The following is a 19,839-nucleotide window of genomic DNA, read 5'->3' as shown; positions in this document are numbered from 1 at the left end:
GATGCCTCGCCCTGCTTCAGCTCTCGCTGGTCAGGCTGCAGCAGCTGACCAGCACCGATTGTCTGGCACTCCCGAGTGAGATGACCCCAGTACCTCAGGTGAAAATGCAGAAATCACCAGTCCTCTGTGTCGCTCACGCTGGGAGTTGGAGACTGGAGCTGTTCCTATTTGGCCATCTTGCTCCTCCTCTTGTCTAATACTTTCTACTCTGTTTTTTTCTCTCTTTTGTTTCATTTTAAAAATAATGCTGGCATTTGTTTCATGACGCACGAATGAGGCACATTTGTCAGTGTTAAAAGTGTTCTAGGGCATGTTGAGTATTACTTTAGCCCATTTTGTATGTATCTTCCTGGTGGTTTTTTGTAGATAATACTGATTGAAGAGATAAATATACCCATGCAAGGAATCATGAGTTTGGATGTGATTGTAATAATCCATTTTTTAAAATTTACTCACAGAGCAGTCCTTTCGACTTATTCCTCTGCAACACTCTAAGGTCGCCAGCGTCATTAGAGATCAGAATCTCTCTAATGTGTGGACAGTTGAATATGCACTTGAATTACTATTTATTGGTGGCCTAGTTCCAGAGGCTGTGTGGTTGGCATATAAACTTGGAGACTGGAAGACGTCTGTTTCAATTGGTGTGGCTTTCCAGCTGTTCTGTAAACGTGATAGCAATTTCATGAGGTATGGAATTTTAAGCAATTTTAAGATATAGTGTGATTGAACTATGTATTTTATATTTCTCTTTTTGCTGGTATTTACATTTTATGTGGAATCCTTAGTTCAGCATTGTTCAATGGAACATTCTTTAGTAATGGAAATGTGTTGTCCAGTACGGTAGCCACTCACCACAAGTAACTATTGAAATGCAGCTAGTGAGACCAAGGAATTAAATTTTCAATTTAATTTTAGTTAATTTAAATGTAAATAGCCACATGTAGTTAGTGGTTACTGTATTGAACAGTTCAGTGGCTTACTTATTTGTGTTAAAACTTTTATTAATAGCCAGGTGCGATGATTCATGCCTGTGGTCCCAACTACTTGGGAGGCTGATGTGGGAAGATCACTTGAGCTCGGGAGGTCAAGGCCGCAGTGAGCTGTGATCATGTCATTACACCTCAGCCTGGGCAACAGAGTGAGATCCTGTCTCAAAACAAACAAAAACCATTTATTTAGTACACTTATGTGTTAGTAAAGCCCGTATTTAGGGTAGCAATTAGAAATAAGAATGGGGGAATATATTAGGATCATAATCGTGGAGGGTCTTAATACAATATTTCCTTGAATATATCTTTTTTACATGTATGATAGATAAAAAAGTAAATTCCATTATTTCTGAAACTTTCATGTTTAGTCCTTGATGTGTGAAACCTTTCCTTTTTTTCAAAATTTGGATTCATTTCCCTTAATTTGGTGTTATTTCAGGTCCAAGAAAAAGAGGCTGAATCTACCACTACGTATGACTCCAGCACAGATTTTTCAGGAAAAACTGCGGTGTTTTTTAGGTCAACCAGCCTCTTTGGAAGCAAAAAATGAAATGGACTCAAAATATAAACAGTTTACAGGTGTGTTATGTATGTATGGTCTGACTCATGTCAGATTAATATAAACCTTATGATACCTTAAAAAGCTTATACATGTCTACAAATGTATTAACACTTTGAAATAAACTTACCAAAAATGAAAGCATGATATTTATTTTTATTTTATTGTTACTGTTTTTTGAGATGGTGTCTCACTGTGCCACCCAGGCAGGAGTGCAGTGGCGTGATCTTGGCTCACTGCAACCTCTGCCACCCGGGTTCAAGCAATTCTGCTTCAGCTTCCCGAGTAGCTGGGATTACAGGTGTGGACCACCACGTCTGGCTAATTTTTGTATTTTTAGTAGAGACAGGGTTTCACCAAGTTGGCCAGGCTGGTCTCAAACTCCTGACCTCAGGTGATCTGCCCGCCTTGGCCTCCCAAAGTGTTGGGATTACAGGCGTTAGCCACTGCGCCTGGCCAAAAAATGAAAGTATGATATTTATACTTAACCATGGGAACACCCAAAGCTGATGCCAGCTCATGATACAAGGGTTGATAACTGAAAGATTTTCTGATTTTCCATACATACCTTTTTTTTTTTTAAATACTAAAGTAGCTTTCTTGATGCTGCAGTGTTACAGCTCTCTGACTCCTGCAGAGCAAGGCCACCCCAGAGACTATGTTTGAGAGTAGCCTTCCTACATGCCTTTATACTAATTATATTTCGCTTCATTTATATCATTTTCTTTTGGACCTATAGAATCTCAAGCCTGGAAGGGTACTTAGGAGTGATTTATTTCAACTCTCACCTAGTGCATAAATTATAGATTTTTTTTTAATTTGAAAAGTTCAAAATGGTATTAAACAATTTAAAATGATAGAATATTACATGTACTACATAGATTCACACAGGAATCCTATAAAATTTATCTGTTTTACAGTTGGAGAAATTTAGATAAAAAGTAATGAAATCAGTCATTTAATGTCATATATTTAATGTAAAACCAGGACAACTGTGAGGCCCTTCTGTTTTTATTGGTGCTTTGCTCCAGTAAGGAGTGAAACTTCTAACTCTAGATTCCTGAAACTTACAATGTTTCTGTTTTGAGAGAACCTATAATACTTGGAAATCTGACTATAAACTTTCCTTTGATAATTTTCTGTGCAGTTCGTTTGTTTTAATTAATGAAAAGATGTTACCATTTGAAAGTTGGATTTTAAAGAAGGGACTAAGACATCCCCAGTCTGAACTTTGAGTTTTGGCAATATGTTGTTTTTAATGATCTGAAAACTCTTCCACAATAAATACATAGATAAAATGTGTTTCTAGATAAAATACAAAAAATACCACTTAAAGGCCAGGCTTTAAAGAAAGTAAGGGGAGTTGCCAGAGGTCAGAAACAAAAAGCAAATAAAAACTCAAAGCGTTCCATTTCTTTCTCTTTAGCTGCTCTTGAATGAATTCCATTCCATTAAAGAGAAATAGAAACAGGCCCATTCAAATATCTGTACGTGAAGCCGGGCTCAGTGGCTCACGCCTGTAATCTCAATGCTTTGGGAAGCTAAGGCCAGCAGATCACTTGAGCCCAGGAGTTTGAGACCAGCTTGGGCAATATGACAAAACCCTGTCTCTACAGAAAACACAAAAATTAGCCAGGCATGATGGTACACGCCTGTAGTCCCAGCTACTTGGGAAGCTAACTAAGGTGGGAGAATCACTTGAGCCTAGGAGGTCAAGTCTGCAGTGAGCCATGATTGTGCCACTGCACTCCAACTGGGTGACATAGTGAGATCCTTATCTCAAAAAATGAAACAAAACAAATATCCATACATGAATGTTTATAGCAACTTTTTCATAATAGCCAAAATTTGGAAACACCTCAAATGTTTGTCAACTGGTGAATGGATAAGCAAATTCAAATGTATCTTTAAAATGGAATAACAAATAATGAAGAGGAACAAATTACTGATAACATGTGACAACATAGATGAATCACAGAACCGTCATGGTAAGAAGTCCTGAAAGAAGTCAGGAACGAAGACTACATACTGTATGATTCCATTTCTGTGGCATTCTATAAAAAGCAAAACTATAGGAGCAGAAAACAGATCAGGGTTGCCTGAGAGTAAACGGGGAATTGACTACAAAGAAGCATAAGATAACTTTTTGGAGTGATGGAAATGTTATTACAAGCCAGTACAGATTTGTTTAATTTTATTGAACTGTATACTTTAAAAAGGATGAATATAATATGTAAATTATGTCTCAACCTGATTTGAAAACAAAAGTTTACTAGATGGTTAAAGTTACTAGACCAATTTAGGAGCAAATTTCTGAACTGGAAAAGATGAATCTGAGCTATATTTATGTATCCATATATCTATAAAATATATAAAGAAATAAAGATAAATATATACAAAATAGGGACATAGATTTGAAAAATATGAAAGAGAAGCTTTATAGAACACACAGAACAGAAAGACAACGTATATTTAATTGAAGTTCCAGTATGTCCACACCAAATGCTGGATAGTGGCTACCTAAGTTAAATATAGCAAAAATGTTCCTATCAGACAAGGATGAGAAGTCAGCACATGAGGGTTTGACATACTCTATACTTTCATATATTCTATATTTTACAGTATGCTTAAAATATTTTATAGTAGAAAAATCCCTGAGTTTCCAGTTCTACCACCACATCTCCCTTCATTTTGCCTTCTGGGACATGCCCACATATGTATAGATATTTGCATAGTTGAAGCCATAATATATGCATGACTATTTTGTGTTTTCCTGTGTCTTTCATAAGTCATTTTTATTAACTTATTGTTACAAAAGTACTATCATGTACTATTAAGAAAAGGAAAAATGGCCAGGCATGGTGGCTCATGCCTGTAATCCCAGGACTTTGGGAGGCCGGATGGATCACCTGAGATCAGGGGTTCGAGACCAGCCTGGCCAACATGGTGAAACCTCATCTCTACTAAAAATACAAAAATTAGCCTGGATGGTGGGTGCCTGTAATCCCAGCTACTCGGGAGGCTTAGGTGGGAGAATTGGTAGAACCTGGGAGGCAGAGGTTGCAGTGAGCCGAGATCCTGCCACTGCACTTCACACTCCAGCCTGGGTGACAGAGTGACTCCAGCCTGGGTGACAGAGTGAGACTCCGTCTCAAAAAATAAATAAATAAATAAAAGGAAAAAGTTACTCTCACATAATCTTGTATATTATTTTGGTGTCTTTCTTGACATTCTTTTGCCATTAATATTTTTTCAATTATTTTGACTCAGAACTACATCCTAAGAATATTTTTATTGTATAGTTGTTTCTATAATATCTTGTATAAAAATGTCTCATGTTCTTATCTGTAATCTTAAAGTAACAAGATAGTTTGTAATTTCCGTCTGTAAATTTGGATGTTTGTATGTCAACGAATATGTTCATTCTTGACAATGAATGTTTTTAGATTTGAAATTTTTTCCTACAAAATGGATAAGAAGTTTAATACAAACTTTAACTATTTTACCAAATTTTTGTATTTGATAGATCCCATTGAAGAGGAAGATGCAAATCTGCTATTTGGTTCAGTACAAGAAGTACTGAAAGCATCAGTTATGGCTGATGCAGATATTCTTTCGGAGACATTTCAACTTCTGATAGACTCTGCCAAGGACTTCAGTAAAAGACTGTGGGGCTTAGTGCCATTTGGCTTGTATCTTCCAGCTCCTCCATTGTACTGTCCCCAGCCAGCTATTCTTAGTGAAGTAAGCTTATAGCATTAACTTTTTCATTAATTTAAAGTTGATTTTGTCGAGTTTTTAAAATAATTAACTTGATAATAATCATCAGGTTAAAAATTCAAGCTCTAAAGACAAACTTAGATCCCAGCTTTGCTGTTCACTAATTGTATAATCTTAGGGAATGTACTAAACTGTTGTTTAAGTTTCCTTATCTGTAAAATGCAGATGATAATAGAACCTCTCATGGCATTTTTGTGAGGATTGAGATATCCTATAAAATCTGCTAGCTCAGGACCTGGGACATATAGTAATTACTCAATAAATGTTAAAATTATTGTAACAATAGGGTGGGCGTGGTGGCTTATGCCTGTAATCCCAGCACTTTGGGAGGCAGAGGCAGGCAGATCACCTGAGGTCTGGAGTTTGAGACCAGCCTGACCAACATGGAGAAGCCCCGTCTCTACTAAAAATACAAAATTAACTGGGTGTGGTGGCGCACGCCTGTAAACTCAGCTACTTGGGAGGCTGAGGCCAGAGAATCGCTTGAACCCAGGAAACAGAGGCTGCGGTGAGCTGAGATTATGCCATTGCACTCCAGCCTGTGCAACAAGAACGAAACTCCGTCTCAAAAAATAATTATTTTAACAATATAGCACAATCTTAATGTCCAGACTTTTAAAAATTAGGCATTTGTTTAGGGTAACAAATGAAATAATGAGTGTCAGAATTAGAAGCCATACATTATTTCAGTCTCTTATTTATCTCTTTGTGTTTGCCTTTTTTGAAAGACTCGGCTGGGCATAGTGGCTCATACCTGTAATCCCAGAACTTGGGAGGCCAAGGCAGGAAGATTGCTTGAGTCAAGGAGTTTGAGACCAGCCTAGGCAACATGGCGAAACCCTGTCTCTATAAAATATACAAAAATTAGCTGGGCATCATGGCACGTGCCTGTAGTCTCAGCTACTCAGTAGGCTGTGGTGGGAGGATGACTTGAGCCCAGGAGGCAGAGGTTGCAGTTAGTTGAAATCGCACCACTGCACTCCAGCCTGGGTGACAGAGCAAAACTCTGTCTCAAAAAGGAAAAGAAAGAACTTATTTTTGACTTTGATTTAAAAGGTTTTTTTTTTTCCTGCACTAGTCAATTGATAGTTCTATATTATAAATACTATATTCCGCTCAGAAACTTTTTCTCTGCTCTTATTAAAAAATCATAACATTATAATTAGCTGGTTTTCATATTTAAAATGTTATTGTAAATTACTTACATTTAGATTTTTAAGTATTTGATTAACACTTTGAAGTAGTTCTGGGTATTATTTTTTTACTACCTCCTGTTTCAAAATTGGCAACTTCTACCTCTAGTTTTTAATTTCTCATTTGTTCTGTTTGGTTATATTTCAATAGTCTAAAACATTTTACTTGTTGATTTTACAAATGGAAGGAATAAAAAGTCCATGGCATTTCTTAATAATTCATCTTTCCTCTTGCATCTGAGTCTTTAGTAATTGGTTTAGAAATGTGAAATGACATTTAAAGTTTTTTGGATAGCCTATGCAGATAATAGTTCGAGTAGTTTGAGTGGTTACTATCTTTAGTAGTGCTTCATTTTATTGTTTTTTATTAAAGCAATTCTCTTTGGTAAGATTTCTTCTAAATGTCACTATGTATCAGTTAGAACCCCTTGTGTTGCAAGTAATAGAACACTTGGTCAAAACGGTTTAAACAATAAAGGCATTTATTGGCTCACATGATGAAGAAGCCTAGTGGTAGGGCAGGTTTCTGATTTAGTTATGTTACCAAAGACTTGGGCTCTGTCTTCTGCTCTAGTTTGTTTTTTGAGGTATCATCTTCACCTGAAGACTAGCTCACCTTGTGGGAGCAGGATGGCCGCTAACAGCTTCTAACGATGCCTTGTCCATGTCCCTGGGCACAGGGATTGAGACAAAGAAAAGTGGCAAAATTATTTCTGTCCCAGCATTCCAAGCAGGAGGGTTGAGATTCACTCTTAATTGAGACTGGCTTAGGTCACATACCTGTCCTTCAAACAGTCTTTCTGGCTAGGCTTAACACAGGGTACTGCTTGCCCCGTGAATAGGCCTTCTTTGAGGTGGGATGAGCTTTCCCTCAATCGTATGAGCCATGTAGGAGATGGGCAGATACTCAAAAACTGAGTACTGTAAAGAAGTGGGCAGGGAAGAAGGATGTTGGGGAAGCAGATGTTTACAGTGCTCACATTATCTGATTATCTGGGAAAATAATCTTTAGCTACTGGTTTGAATAGCATTTATTCAACAAACATTTATTGGTTCCTACTATGTATCAGACTTGAGTGTGTACACTGTGGCCATATGTAGACAAATGGCAAGGCCCTTCCTTCCTCTTGGGAGTTCTGAGTACAGTGAGATGGAGGTATAAATTGATATGTAATTAATTGGTGAAAGCTACAGTAGAAGTGTGAACAGAGTGCTCTTGTAGCACAGAGGGATGGGCTTCACAGAGGAAGTGACATTGAAATATAAGTAGGATTCTTCCCAGCAGAGGAAGAGAAAAGGGATTCTGCTAAGATGGACCTCTCTAACATTCCACCAGTGGAGTCTGGAGTGGTGGGCTTTAACTGTTCTAGGGTAAGACTGGGAACAAGGGTCAGCTTATCCCTTTACGTTGAGGGGAGATAAACTTTTCTTGATTCTAGAAATAGTCATAGTTGAAATCTCAGAGCCTGTGCCTCAGAATTTCCTTTATAAATCTCCAGGAACATTCTAGTTTGAGAAGCAGTGAGCATCATTAGCCTATCATTTTTTTTTTTCTTTTTTTTGAGACAGGGTGCTACTGTGTGGCCCAGGTTTGAGTACAGTGATGCAATCATGGCTCACTTCAGCCTTCAACTCCTGAGCTTAAGCAATCCTCCTGCTTCAGTGATGCAATCATGGCTCACTTCAGCCTTCAACTCCTGAGCTTAAGCAATCCTCCTGCTTCAGCCTTCCAAAGTGCTGGGATTACAGACATGAGCCACTGTGCCCAGCCTCATTAGCCTATCTTTATTTTTACTTTACCATTCTAAATTTTCTCATTACTGGCCACTAAAATGGATTGTTTTATTTTCCTCAGGAAGATGGTGATGATCTTCTTTTAAAAGCTGAAAAAAATAATCGCCAGAAGGTATCTGGAATCCTTCAGCGTGTTCTCCTGCTTTTCCGGGCAGCTCGGTGTTCTTTTCCTGTGGCACAGTGGTATATCTTGCAGTTGAGGTGGGCAAGAAAAGTCATGCAGAAGGTATGGAAATATCTTAAGTCATTTACGTGCTGTGTTAACTGAAATATACTAATATTTATATTATTGTTTTTATAATTGTTACATTTTCCCAAGGAGTCGTGCCCTATAAATCATAAATTTCAGGTTTATTCATAAACAGACTAAACAGACCAGATTCTTCCTGTTGAATGGTAAGGACTCTGAACTGGGTCTGTAGCTTAGTTCCACCCTGTCTAGCAAAAGATAATGTAATCTAGTCTGTTAATTCCAGGGAATTACAGTTACTTTTTTCCAACTCCCCCATCATTTCATTAAAGATTGAAACTCAGTCCAGGGCTTTCTCCCAGTTCTCCTTGAGGTGTTGTCTGCATTCTGTGGGGGCATCTGTGGGTTCAGAGAATGGAAAGTTATAATTCATTCTCGTCTGTTTCCATCCAGTAGCCTCCACTAGTCAGGGTCTCCCCCTTGCTATTTTCTGAGATGTGCAATTCAGTTTGATTCCCAGGTGTTCATCTCCTCCTATACTGACTTTAGCTGAGCTGTCACTTCATTCTTATCAGATTTCCAGCCAGCTATGACACCTGGTAGGTCCCTTTATCCAGCTCTAAGTCCTTTATATGCCTATTGTCTCGGAAATGTGGAAATAAATTTCATCATCTCCAAATGTGTTTAATTCAGCCTAAAAACAATATAATTATTTTTAATAGGAACCTTTGGAGAGACTTTGAGAAGTTATCTAAAAGTATTTTTGAAAATTACCCTTTCTTAGAGAAAAAGAAAGTTTGTGAAATTTGGATATAGTTTCTATAAAAATATAAATTAAAACTGTACTCATTTTATATTTTGGCATCACAATGGAAACTGAAAGTAGATAGTGGTTGGTTGCCAGGGGTTAGGGAGAGTAGGAAGTGGACAGTGACTGCTTTTGTTTTTCTTTTTGGGGTGATGAAAATGACCTGGAATTGGCCGGGTGCGGTGGCTCACGCCTGTAATCCAGCACTTTGGGAGCCCGAGGCGGGTGGATCACAAGGTCGAGGGATCGAGACCATCCTGGCCCACATGGTGAAACCCTGTCTCTACTAAAAATACAAAAATTAGCCAGGCGTGATGGTGGGCATCTGTAATCCCAGCTACTCGGGAGGCTGAGGCAGGAGAATTGCTTGAACTAGGGAGGCAGAGGTTGCAGTGAGCCGAAATCATGCCACTCCACTCCAGCCCCGGTGACAGAGTGAAACTCTGTCTCAAAAAAAAAAAAAAAAAAAAAGAGGGCTGGGCACGGTGGCTCATGCCTGTAATCCCAGCGCTTTGGGAGGCCGAGGTGAGTGGATCACAGGTCAGGAGATTGAGACCATCTTGGCTAGCACGGTGAAACCCCATCTCTACTAAAAATACAAAAATTAGCCAGGCGTGATGGTGGGCATCTGTAATCCCAGCTACTCGGGAGGCTGAGGCAGGAGAATTGCTTGAACTAGGGAGGCAGAGGTTGCAGTGAGCCGAAATCATGCCACTCCACTCCAGCCCCGGTGACAGAGTGAAACTCTGTCTCAAAAAAAAAAACAAACAAAAATGACCTGGAATTAGACAGTGTTGATGGTTGCCTAACTTTGTGAGTTTACTGAAAACCACTAATTGTACACTTTTAAAAGATGACTTTGATGTTATGTGAGTTATAGCTCAATTAAAAAATGGTGCTGAAACAAAGATTCTGAACCATATTACTTTTCTATTACTACCTTAACAAATTAACACAAATTTAACAGCTTAAAATAGCACCCATTTAATATCCCACAGGTTCTGTGCATCAGAACCACCACAGGGTGGTTCAGCTAGGTCTCTGCTTAGAGTCTCACAAGGCCAATCAAGGTGGCAGCAGGGCTACATTCCTTTCTGGAGGTGCTAGGGGAACATCTGTTTCCAGGCACATTCAGATTGTTCCAGAATTCAGTTACATGTGGCTGTAGGACTGAGGTCCCCCATTTCTTTGCTGGCTCACGTTCTCTGTCTCTCTCTCTACCTCTTAGTACCATCCTGATAGTAAATGCCATTAATGTATTTGACAAAAAGTCTGTCATTAGCATGCTTCCCCGGAGATTTGATTAGATTGTGTCTTTCTGGAAGTGACTAGCAGGAGAAAATCAATTGCAAGCCTTCTGTTAATGCTTCTTTCCCAGGTTTAAGTCTCTTAGAGCCCCTTCCTGAAATGTGGAAATAAATTTTATCATCTCCAAATATATTTAAATCAGACTGTTATCTGTAGAAGCTCCTTCTCTTTTTATTCTTGATTGATTAAAAAAAAAAAACAAAAAAAACTAGGTAATTTTTCCTGCACCATATTCTAAATTTATCTGATCATTTCTTCATTTACCGTCGTTTACCTTGTTTCTCTTTCTCTTTTTTTCCCCTGTAACCCGGTCATTAATCTGTGCTCATTGAGGCAGAGAGGTTTAAATAGATTGAGATTCAAATTTTCTTTTTTTCTTTTTCTTTTTTTTTGAGACAGCATCTCACTCTGTTGCCCAGGCTGGGTGCAGTGGCATGGTCTCAGCTCACTGCAACCTCTGGCTCCTGGGTTTAAGCGATTCTCCTGTCTCAGCCTCCTGAGTAACTGGGACTACAGGCGCCTGCCACCTCGCCCAACTAATTTTTGTGTTTTTAGTAGAGATGGGGTTTCACCATGTTGGCTGGGCTGGTCTCAAACTTCTGACCTCAAGTGATCTGCCCACCTCAGCCTCCCTAAAGTGCTGGGATTACAGGCGTGATCCACCGCACTTCGCCTCAAATTTTTTTAGAAATGAATCTTTCATAAGTATTGTGTGCTTCTGTGTTGCACGTGGCACATGTGTTTGCTTATTTTACTTTTAGGGATAGGGAGATAGAGTTTGGATCATGTCACACCCTCTATCACATATCCCCGTCAACCCATCAGCTTTTTACTCTGTTAGCATTTACTAATGATCCTTGCCTAGAGTCATTATTAGGGGTTGCCAAATGGTGTCTTTCTAATTCTGCCATTTATAGATTAGTTTTTTTAAAAGTTATGTATGTAGGCATAAACTTTTTGTATTTGTGTTAGTTACTGTACACAGCTTTATTTGGGATAAGGTTAAGATTCTTACATTTCTTTATTTTCTTTGCTATGCCAGTGAGGAAAGCCAGGGACAAATAGCTTTAAATTCTTCTTATACAGGCAAAATTGTGACAAGAGAGTGCAAATGATTTACTTAGAACCTTTTTTTTTTTTTTGAGATAACAAGCTAGTGACTTTCCTGAATTAAATTTGTAAGTTTCTGAAAATGTAGCTGATTTCATATGCTGTGTTTTCCATTCTGTATGGTTCATCTTACCTGCCTGATTCTTTTATAGTTTCTTTTAAAAGTGATTTATACTGCTGGTAATTAACATATTTGGTTATTCTTTACTTTTAGATTCGAATGAAAGGATCCCTTCCTTCACTGAGTCCTTTTCCTCAGTCATTACTTAATTACTGTAAAGGAGGTATTGCATGCTTTAGACCTGGAGCAGCTGGAGACCATAAACTTGATGAAGTTTCCATTAGAGCAATAGGTTTGTCCAAATGAACTGCTTGCTTAGACATTAGGCCTAAGTATGAATAATGGTATGAATTTTTCATTTGATTTGGGAAAGTATTGACTCTTCAAAGTACAGTATGCTCTATGATATTTTACTTTGTGTTCACAAGTAAATATTGCACTTTAACAGCTATGTGTATACATATATGATATATATGATAGTAAGTCAGAAATATATTATATAAACAAATTGTGATACCTGTTACCTTATATCATGCTTCATTATTAAACTGAATTTTTTTGTTTGTTTGTTTTGTTTTTGTTTTTTTTTGAGACGGAGTCTTGCGCTGTCTCCCAGGCTGGAGTGCAGTGGTGTGCTCTTGGCTCACTGCAAGCTCCGCCTCCCAGGTTCATGCCAGTCTCCTGCCTCAGCCTTCCGAGTAGCTGGGACTACAGGTGCCCGTCACCATGCCTGGCTGATTTTTTGTATTTTTAGTAGAGATGGGGTTTCACCATGTTAGCCAGGATGGTCTTGATCTCCTGACCTCGTGATCCGCCTGCCTCGGCCTCCCAAAGTGCTGGGATTACAGGTGTGAGCCACTGCGCCTGGCCTTTTTTTTTTTTTTTTTTTAAAGACAGAATCTGGCTCTGTTGCCCGGTCTGGAGTGCAGTGGTATGATCTCAACTCACTGCAACACACCTGGGCTCAACCTATCCTCCCACCTCAGCCTCCTGAGTAGCTGGGATGACAAGTGCACACCACCACACCCAGCTAATTTTTGTATTTTTTGTAGACGCAGGGTTTTGCCATGTTGCCCAGGCTGATCTTGAACTCCTCAGCTCAAGCAGTCTACCCGCCTTGGCCTCCCAAAGTGTTGGGATTGCAGGCATGGGTCATTGTGCCTGACCTGAATTAATTTCTTAATTCATGGTCTATGTCCAGTTATTTGTGTAACAAGTTTAAAAAGAAGTAAAACTTTAGATATCATTTCACTCTTTTCTCCTTAATCATTCCTTAATCCTAATCAGTTCTATTTATATTAAGCCCTGATCTTATCTTTAGACTTTGATTAAAATGTTTACTTTAAAGCTGGGCATAGTGGTGTAATCCCAGGTACTTGGGAGGCTTGAGGTGGGAGGTTGCTTGAGCCTGGGAGTTTGAGGCTCTTGTGTACAATGATTGTACTTGTGAATAGCCACAGCACTCCAGCCTGGGCAACATAGTGAGACCCTGTCCCGAAAAAAAAAAAAGTTTATTCTTTTTTTTTTTGACATGGAGTCTAGCTCTGTTGCCCAGGCTGGAGTGCAGTGGCGTGATCTCCACTCACTGCAAGCTCTGCCTCCCGGGTTCACGCAATTCTCCTGCCTCAGCCTCCCAAGTAGCTGAGACTACAGGTGCCCGCCACCATGCCCGGCTAATTTTTTTTGTATTTTTTTAGTAGAGATGGGGTTTCACCATGTTAGCCAGGATGATCTTGATCTCCTGACCTTGTGATCCGCCCACCTCGGCCTCCCAAAGTACTGGGATTATAGGCGTGAGTCAAAAAAAAGTTTATTCTTAACTCACTCACCCTTAGTATAATCTTACATGTCCTGGGGCTCAGATTGTCTGTTTTTCCAATGAAATGGCATTGAAATGTTTCTTGATTGCTTCTCTCACCTGTCATGAGCTCAGTTTCATAGACTCTTCATTCACCGTTACAAAAGGGCCAGGCAGGTGTCATTTGGAAAAGTATATACAATCTCATTTCATTTCTTAAAAATCTAGGTCTGTAAGAAGTGAGTTAAATTCACAACAATCCCAGTTAAAAGATATTTGCTCATAATTAGGGACATAGTCCTTTGAAGTGACTTAAATAAAGATTTGAACATATATTTTTAATATTTTCATTTTGATCCTGAGTTCTATTTAATTATTCTTTTGTTTGATTTGGTCTCTTGATTGTTGGGAAGTGATTCGTCTAGATTAAAAAGGTTCCTTTCGGGGTGGGCGCGGGGGCTCATGCCTGTAATCCCAGCACTTTTGGAGGACAAGTCGGTCGGATCACAACGTCAGGAGTTCGAGACCAGCCTGGCCAGCATGGTAAAACCCTGTCTCTACTAAAAGATAAAAAAAAATTAGCCAGACATGGTGGTGTGTACCTGTAATCCCAGCTAATCAGGAAGCTGAGGCAGGAGAATCACTTGAACCTGGGAGATGGAGATTGAAGTGAGCCAAGATTGCACCATTGCGCTCCAGCCTGGGCAACAGGATGAGACTCCGTCTCAAAAAAAAAAAAAAAAAAGATTCCTTTCTGGCCAGGTGCAGTGGCTTATGCCTGTAATCTCAGTACTTTGGGAGGCCAAGGCAGGAGGATTCCTTGTGCCCAGGATTTCTAGGCTGCAGTGAGCTATGATCTTGCTACTGATTTCCAGCCTGGGCGGCAGAGCGAGACTCTGTTTCTTAAAAAAAAAAAAAAAATAGGCCAGGCGCGGTGGCTCAAGCCTGTAATCCCAGCACTTTGGGAGGCCAGGATGGGCGGATCATGAGGTCAGGAGATCGAGACCATCCTGGCTAACATGGTGAAACCCCGTCTCTACTAAAAAATACAAAAAACTAGCCAGGCGAGGTGGCGGGCACCTGTAGTCCCAGCTACTCGGAAGGCTGAGGCAGGAGAATGGCGTAAACCCGGGAGGTGGAGCTTACAGTGAGCTGAGATCCGGCCACTGCACTCCAGCCTAGTGCCTCAAAAAAAAAAAAAAAATTAAATTAAATTAAAAAGTAAAAAAAAAACGAGGTTTGTTGCCTAGTTTGTTACCCAAAATAGTAGATTTTAACTTTGAATTTTATTTATTTATTTTTGAGATGGAGTCTCATTCTGTCTCTCCGACTAGAGTGCAGTGGCATAATCTTGGCTCACTGTAACCTCCACCTCCTGCGTTCAAGTGATTCTCCTGCCTCAGCCTTCCGAGTAGCTGGGGCTACAGATACCCGCTCCTGCGCCTGGCTGATTTTTGTATTTTTAGTAGACATGGGATTTTGCCATGTTGACTAGGCCAGTCTCGAACTCCTGACCTCAGGTAATCCACCTGCCTCAGCCTCCGAAAGTGCTGGGATTACAGGTGTGAGCTACCATGCCTGGCCCAGGATTTCACACTGTTTTGAAGATTTTTTTATTACAGAAAATTTAAACCAAAGTAGAGATTTATAAGCACTCGAGTACCTCTCACACGCTTACAACAATTGTCAATGCCTCAAAGCAGATCTGAATATATCATAAGTATGATAAGTAGTTCAGTATATGTAGTGAACAGATGAGGTTTTTTTGTTTGTTTGTTTGTTTGTTGTTGTTGTTGTTTGAGACGGAGTCTTGCTCTGTCGCCCAGGCGGGAGTTCAATGGCATGGCACAATCTCAGCTCACTACAACCTCTGCCTCCGGGTTCAAGCAGTTCTCCTGCCTCAGTCTCCTGAGTAGTTGGGATTACAGATGCGGGCCACTACACCCAGCTAATTTTTGTATTTTTTAGTAGGATGGGGTTTCACCATGTTGGTCAGGCTGTTTTTGAATTCCTGACCTCATGATCCGCCCACCTCGGCCTCCCAAAGTGCTGTGATTACAGGCGTGAGCCACTGTGCCTGGCCCAGATGAGGTAGTTTTTAAAACCATAATTCTATTATCATGACTGACAAAATGGACAATAAATCTTTAATATCATATATAGTCAGGCCTGCTTAGTGATAGGGATACGTCCTAAGAAATGTGTCATTAGACAATTTTGTTGTGTGATCATAGGGTATACTTAGACGAAAATAGCCTAGTACACACTGAGGCTATGTGATATGGCCTTCTGCTTCTAGGCTACAAACCTGTACAAAAGGATTGCTTGAGCCTAGGAGTTCAAGGCTATTGTGTGCAATGATTGCACCTGTGAATAGCCACTGCACTCCAGCCTAGGCAACGTAGTGAGACCCTGTCTCTAAAAAGAAGTGTTGCCATATTGAATACTGCAGTACTGAATACAGAATGTGACTACACTGAATACTGTAGGCAGTTTTAACACAATGGTAAGTATTTATATATATAAACATATCTAAACATTGAAAAGGTACAGTAAAAATACAGTATAAAAGATTGTAAAAAATGGTAAGTGTGGGGCACTTACCATGAATGGAGCTTACAGGACTGGAAGTTTTTACCCCAGGGGAGTCACTGAGTGGGTGGTGAGTTGATTTGAAGGCCTCGGACATTACTATACACTACTGTAGACTTTGTAAACACTGTACACTTAGGCTATACTAAATTTATTAAAAATATTTTTCCTCCATAATAAATTAACCATAGCTTATTGTAATGTTTTTATTTTATGAACTTAAAAAAATTATAACCTTTTTGACTCTTGTAATCATACTTGGCCTAAGAGACATACAGTGGCGGCCGGGCGCAGTGGCTCAAGCCTGTAATCCCAGCACTTTGGGAGGCCAAGACGGGTGGATCACGAGGTCAGGAGATCAAGACCATCCTGGCTAACACGGTGAAACCCCGTCTCTACTAAAAAAATACAAAAATCTAGCCGGGTGAGGTGGCGGGCGCCTGTAGTCCCAGCTACTCAGGAGGCTGAGGCAGGAGAATGGCGGGAACCCGGGAGGCGGAGCTTGCAGTGAGCTGAGATCTGGACACTGCACTCCAGCCTGGGTGATAGAGCGAGACTCTGTCTCAAAAAAAAAAAAAGAGACATACAGTGGCATAATCATAACTTACTGCAACTTCAAAGTCCTGAGCTCAAAGGATTCTCCAACCTCAGTCCTTGAGTACTGGGACTACAGACATGAGCCACTGTACCAGCTAATTTATTTTTTAGTTTTTGTAGAGATGGAGTCTCTGTTACCCAGACTGGAGTGCAGTGGTGCCATCTTGGCTCACTGCAGCCTCTGCCTCCTGGGTTCAGGCATTTTTCCTGCCTCAGCCTCCTGAGTAGCTGGCACAACAGGCGTGTACCACCATACCTGATTAATTTTTGTATTTTTAGTAGAGGCGGAGTTTCACCATGTTGCCCAGGCTGGTCTTGCCCTCCTGAGCTCAAGCAATCTGCCTGCCTCTGCCTTCCAAAGTGCTGGGTTTACAGGTGTGAGCAACTGCACCTGGCCTGATTTTTTTTATTTATAAAATGGAGACATAGTCTTACTATGTTGCCCAGGCTGGTCTCAAACTCCTGGGCTCAATCGATCCTCCCACCTCAGCTTGCCAAAATGCTAGGATTACAGGTGTGAGCTACTGCGCTCGGCCAAGATTTTTTCTTTTCTTTTTTTTTTTTTTTTTGAGACGGAGTCTTGCTCTGCTGCCCAGGCTGGAGTGCAGTGCCCGGATCTCAGCTCACTGCAAGCTCCGCCTCCCGGGTTTACGCCATTCTCCTGCCTCAGCCTCCCGAGTAGCTGGGACTACAGGCGTCCACCACGTCGCCCGGCTAGTTCTTTTTTTGTATTTTTAACTAGAGACGGGGTTTCACCGTGTTAGCCAGGATGGTCTCGATCTCCTGACCTTGTGATCCGCCCGTCTCAGCCTCCCAAAGTGCTGGGATTACAGGCTTGAGCCACCGCGCCCGGCCAAGATTTTTTCTATTGAAAAATTTTGAAGTTTATTTTTTACTCTTTAAATTTTTTTTTTCTTTAAACTAAGACACAACGTATACATTAGTCTAGGCCTACATAGGGTCAGGATCATCAATATCTCTGTCCTTCACTTCCTGTTCTCCTACTGGACAGTTTTTTTTTTTGAGACGGAGTCTTGCTCTGCTGCCCAGGCTGGAGTGCAGTGCCCGGATCTCAGCTCACTGCAAGCTCCGCCTCCCGGGTTTACGCCATTCTCCTGCCTCAGCCTCCCGAGTAGCTGGGACTACAGGCGTCCACCACGTCGCCCGGCTAGTTCTTTTTTTGTATTTTTAACTAGAGACGGGGTTTCACCGTGTTAGCCAGGATGGTCTCGATCTCCTGACCTTGTGATCCGCCCGTCTCAGCCTCCCAAAGTGCTGGGATTACAGGCTTGAGCCACCGCGCCCGGCCAAGATTTTTTCTATTGAAAAATTTTGAAGTTTATTTTTTACTCTTTAAATTTTTTTTTTCTTTAAACTAAGACACAACGTATACATTAGTCTAGGCCTACATAGGGTCAGGATCATCAATATCTCTGTCCTTCACTTCCTGTTCTCCTGGAAGGTCTTCAGGGGCAATACCATGCTTGGAGCTTTAATGAACTACCTTTACTCTTACTGTGTGCGGTGCACTCTTCTTTTCTTTTTCTTTCTTTTTTTTTTTTTTGGAGACAGAGTCTCAGCCTGTCACCCAGGATGGAGTGCAATGGCGTGATCTTGGCTCACTGCAATCTCCACCTTCCCGGTTCAAGTGATTCTACTGCCTTAGCCTCCCGAGTAGCTGGGATTACAGGTGCACACCACCACGCCCAGCTAATTTTTGTATTTTTAGTAGAGACAGGGTTTCACCAGGTTGACCAGGCTGGTCTCGAACTCCTGACTTCAGGTGATACACCCACCTCGTCCTCCCAAAATGCTGGGATTACAGGCGTGAGCCACTGCGCCCGGCCGCAATGCACTCTTGATATATTCTATTCTATTCTATTTTTAAAAGATGATTGAGACTCACTGAATTGATTTTATAGCCTAGTAATTAATAATAGGTTGTAATCCACAGTCTGAAAAACACAGATAAGGAATGTTTTTAGATGAATCACTGTTCAGTATGCTGCTGCACTGTATCTTGCTAGTTCTTGGCCTTAGTTCTATCCCAGCTTGCCTGTGAAATATGAAATAATGAAACACATCTGTCAGTAATGATGCCTTTCTCAAAAGATTGGGCCATGCTCCCCTGGCAGAATCTATGAGAATCTGATGTGTGGGGTGGGCTGTAGTGTGAAAATGCTCGTTGGAGACCCCGATAGTCCCCCTGGGGCCGTGTACCCACCATCCTCTCTCACTATTGGGATGAATAGAATGTGTAGAAGACCTGCTTTCTGCTCACTTTCTATAATGTCAAACTGTTCTTTTTGACTTTGTAATATTTATTTTAAAAACATACTAAATAGCTCCCTAAAGAAAATGAACATACTGACTACTAATATAAAAGTCAGTTTATTGTAAAAATAAGGCTTATTTAAAAAATTAAGGCATAGGCTGGGTGCGGTGGCTTATACCTGTAATCCAAGGCAGGTGGATTACCTGAAGTCAGGAGTTGGAGACCAGCCTGGCCACATGGTGAAACCCTGTCTCTACTAAAAATACGAAATTAACCAGGTATGGTGGCACATGCCTTGTAGTCCCAGCTATTTTGGAGTCTGAGACCAGAGAATTGCTTGAACCTGGGAGGTGGAGGCTGCAGTGAGCCAAGATCGTGCCACTGCACTCCAGCTTGGGCAAGACAGAGCAAGACTCCATCTCAAAAATAATAATAAGTAAAAAATAAGTAAAAATAAATAAGGCATAAATGAATGACTGTTAAATTTTAGAGCATTATCTTTCTTTTTCCAAAGGAAAAGTTCCTATATTTTTATTTTTCCAGAGACAGTCTTGCTGTTGTGCTGCTAGAAACAAGTGTGTGCAAGTGTCTTTTTCATATAATGATTTCTTTTCCTCTGGGTAGATACCCAGTAGTGGGATTGTTTGGATCAAATGGTGGATCTACTTTTAGTTTTTTAAGGACTCTTCACACTGTTTTCCATAGTGGTTGTACTAGTTTACATTTTCACCAGCAGTGTAAAAGTGTTTCCTTTTCACCACGTCCATACCAATATGGAGACTGGT

The 19,839-nt window shown here is 40.5% G+C and overlaps 1 protein-coding gene across 1 annotated transcript in view; it reads left to right on the top strand.

Moving 5' to 3' along the window:
- The window catches only part of LOC105513499 (chromosome unknown open reading frame, human C5orf42), a 154,390-nt gene that overhangs the window by 51,406 nt on the left and 83,145 nt on the right, over positions 1 to 19,839 (top strand). Inside the window, exons 16-20 of the mRNA XM_011944376.1 lie at positions 459 to 687; positions 1,429 to 1,568; positions 5,075 to 5,292; positions 8,377 to 8,541; positions 11,946 to 12,084. Of these exons, the coding sequence (XP_011799766.1) occupies positions 459 to 687; positions 1,429 to 1,568; positions 5,075 to 5,292; positions 8,377 to 8,541; positions 11,946 to 12,084 (891 nt within the window). The remainder of the gene's footprint in view (positions 1 to 458; positions 688 to 1,428; positions 1,569 to 5,074; positions 5,293 to 8,376; positions 8,542 to 11,945; positions 12,085 to 19,839) is intronic.

The sequence above is a fragment of the Colobus angolensis genome, unplaced genomic scaffold, assembly GCF_000951035.1.
Source record: "Colobus angolensis palliatus isolate OR3802 unplaced genomic scaffold, Cang.pa_1.0 Scaffold230, whole genome shotgun sequence".
Lineage (NCBI taxonomy): Eukaryota > Metazoa > Chordata > Mammalia > Primates > Cercopithecidae > Colobus > Colobus angolensis.
The sequence above is the reverse complement of the archived record's forward strand: the minus strand, read 5'-3'. Positions and strand labels throughout refer to the sequence as shown.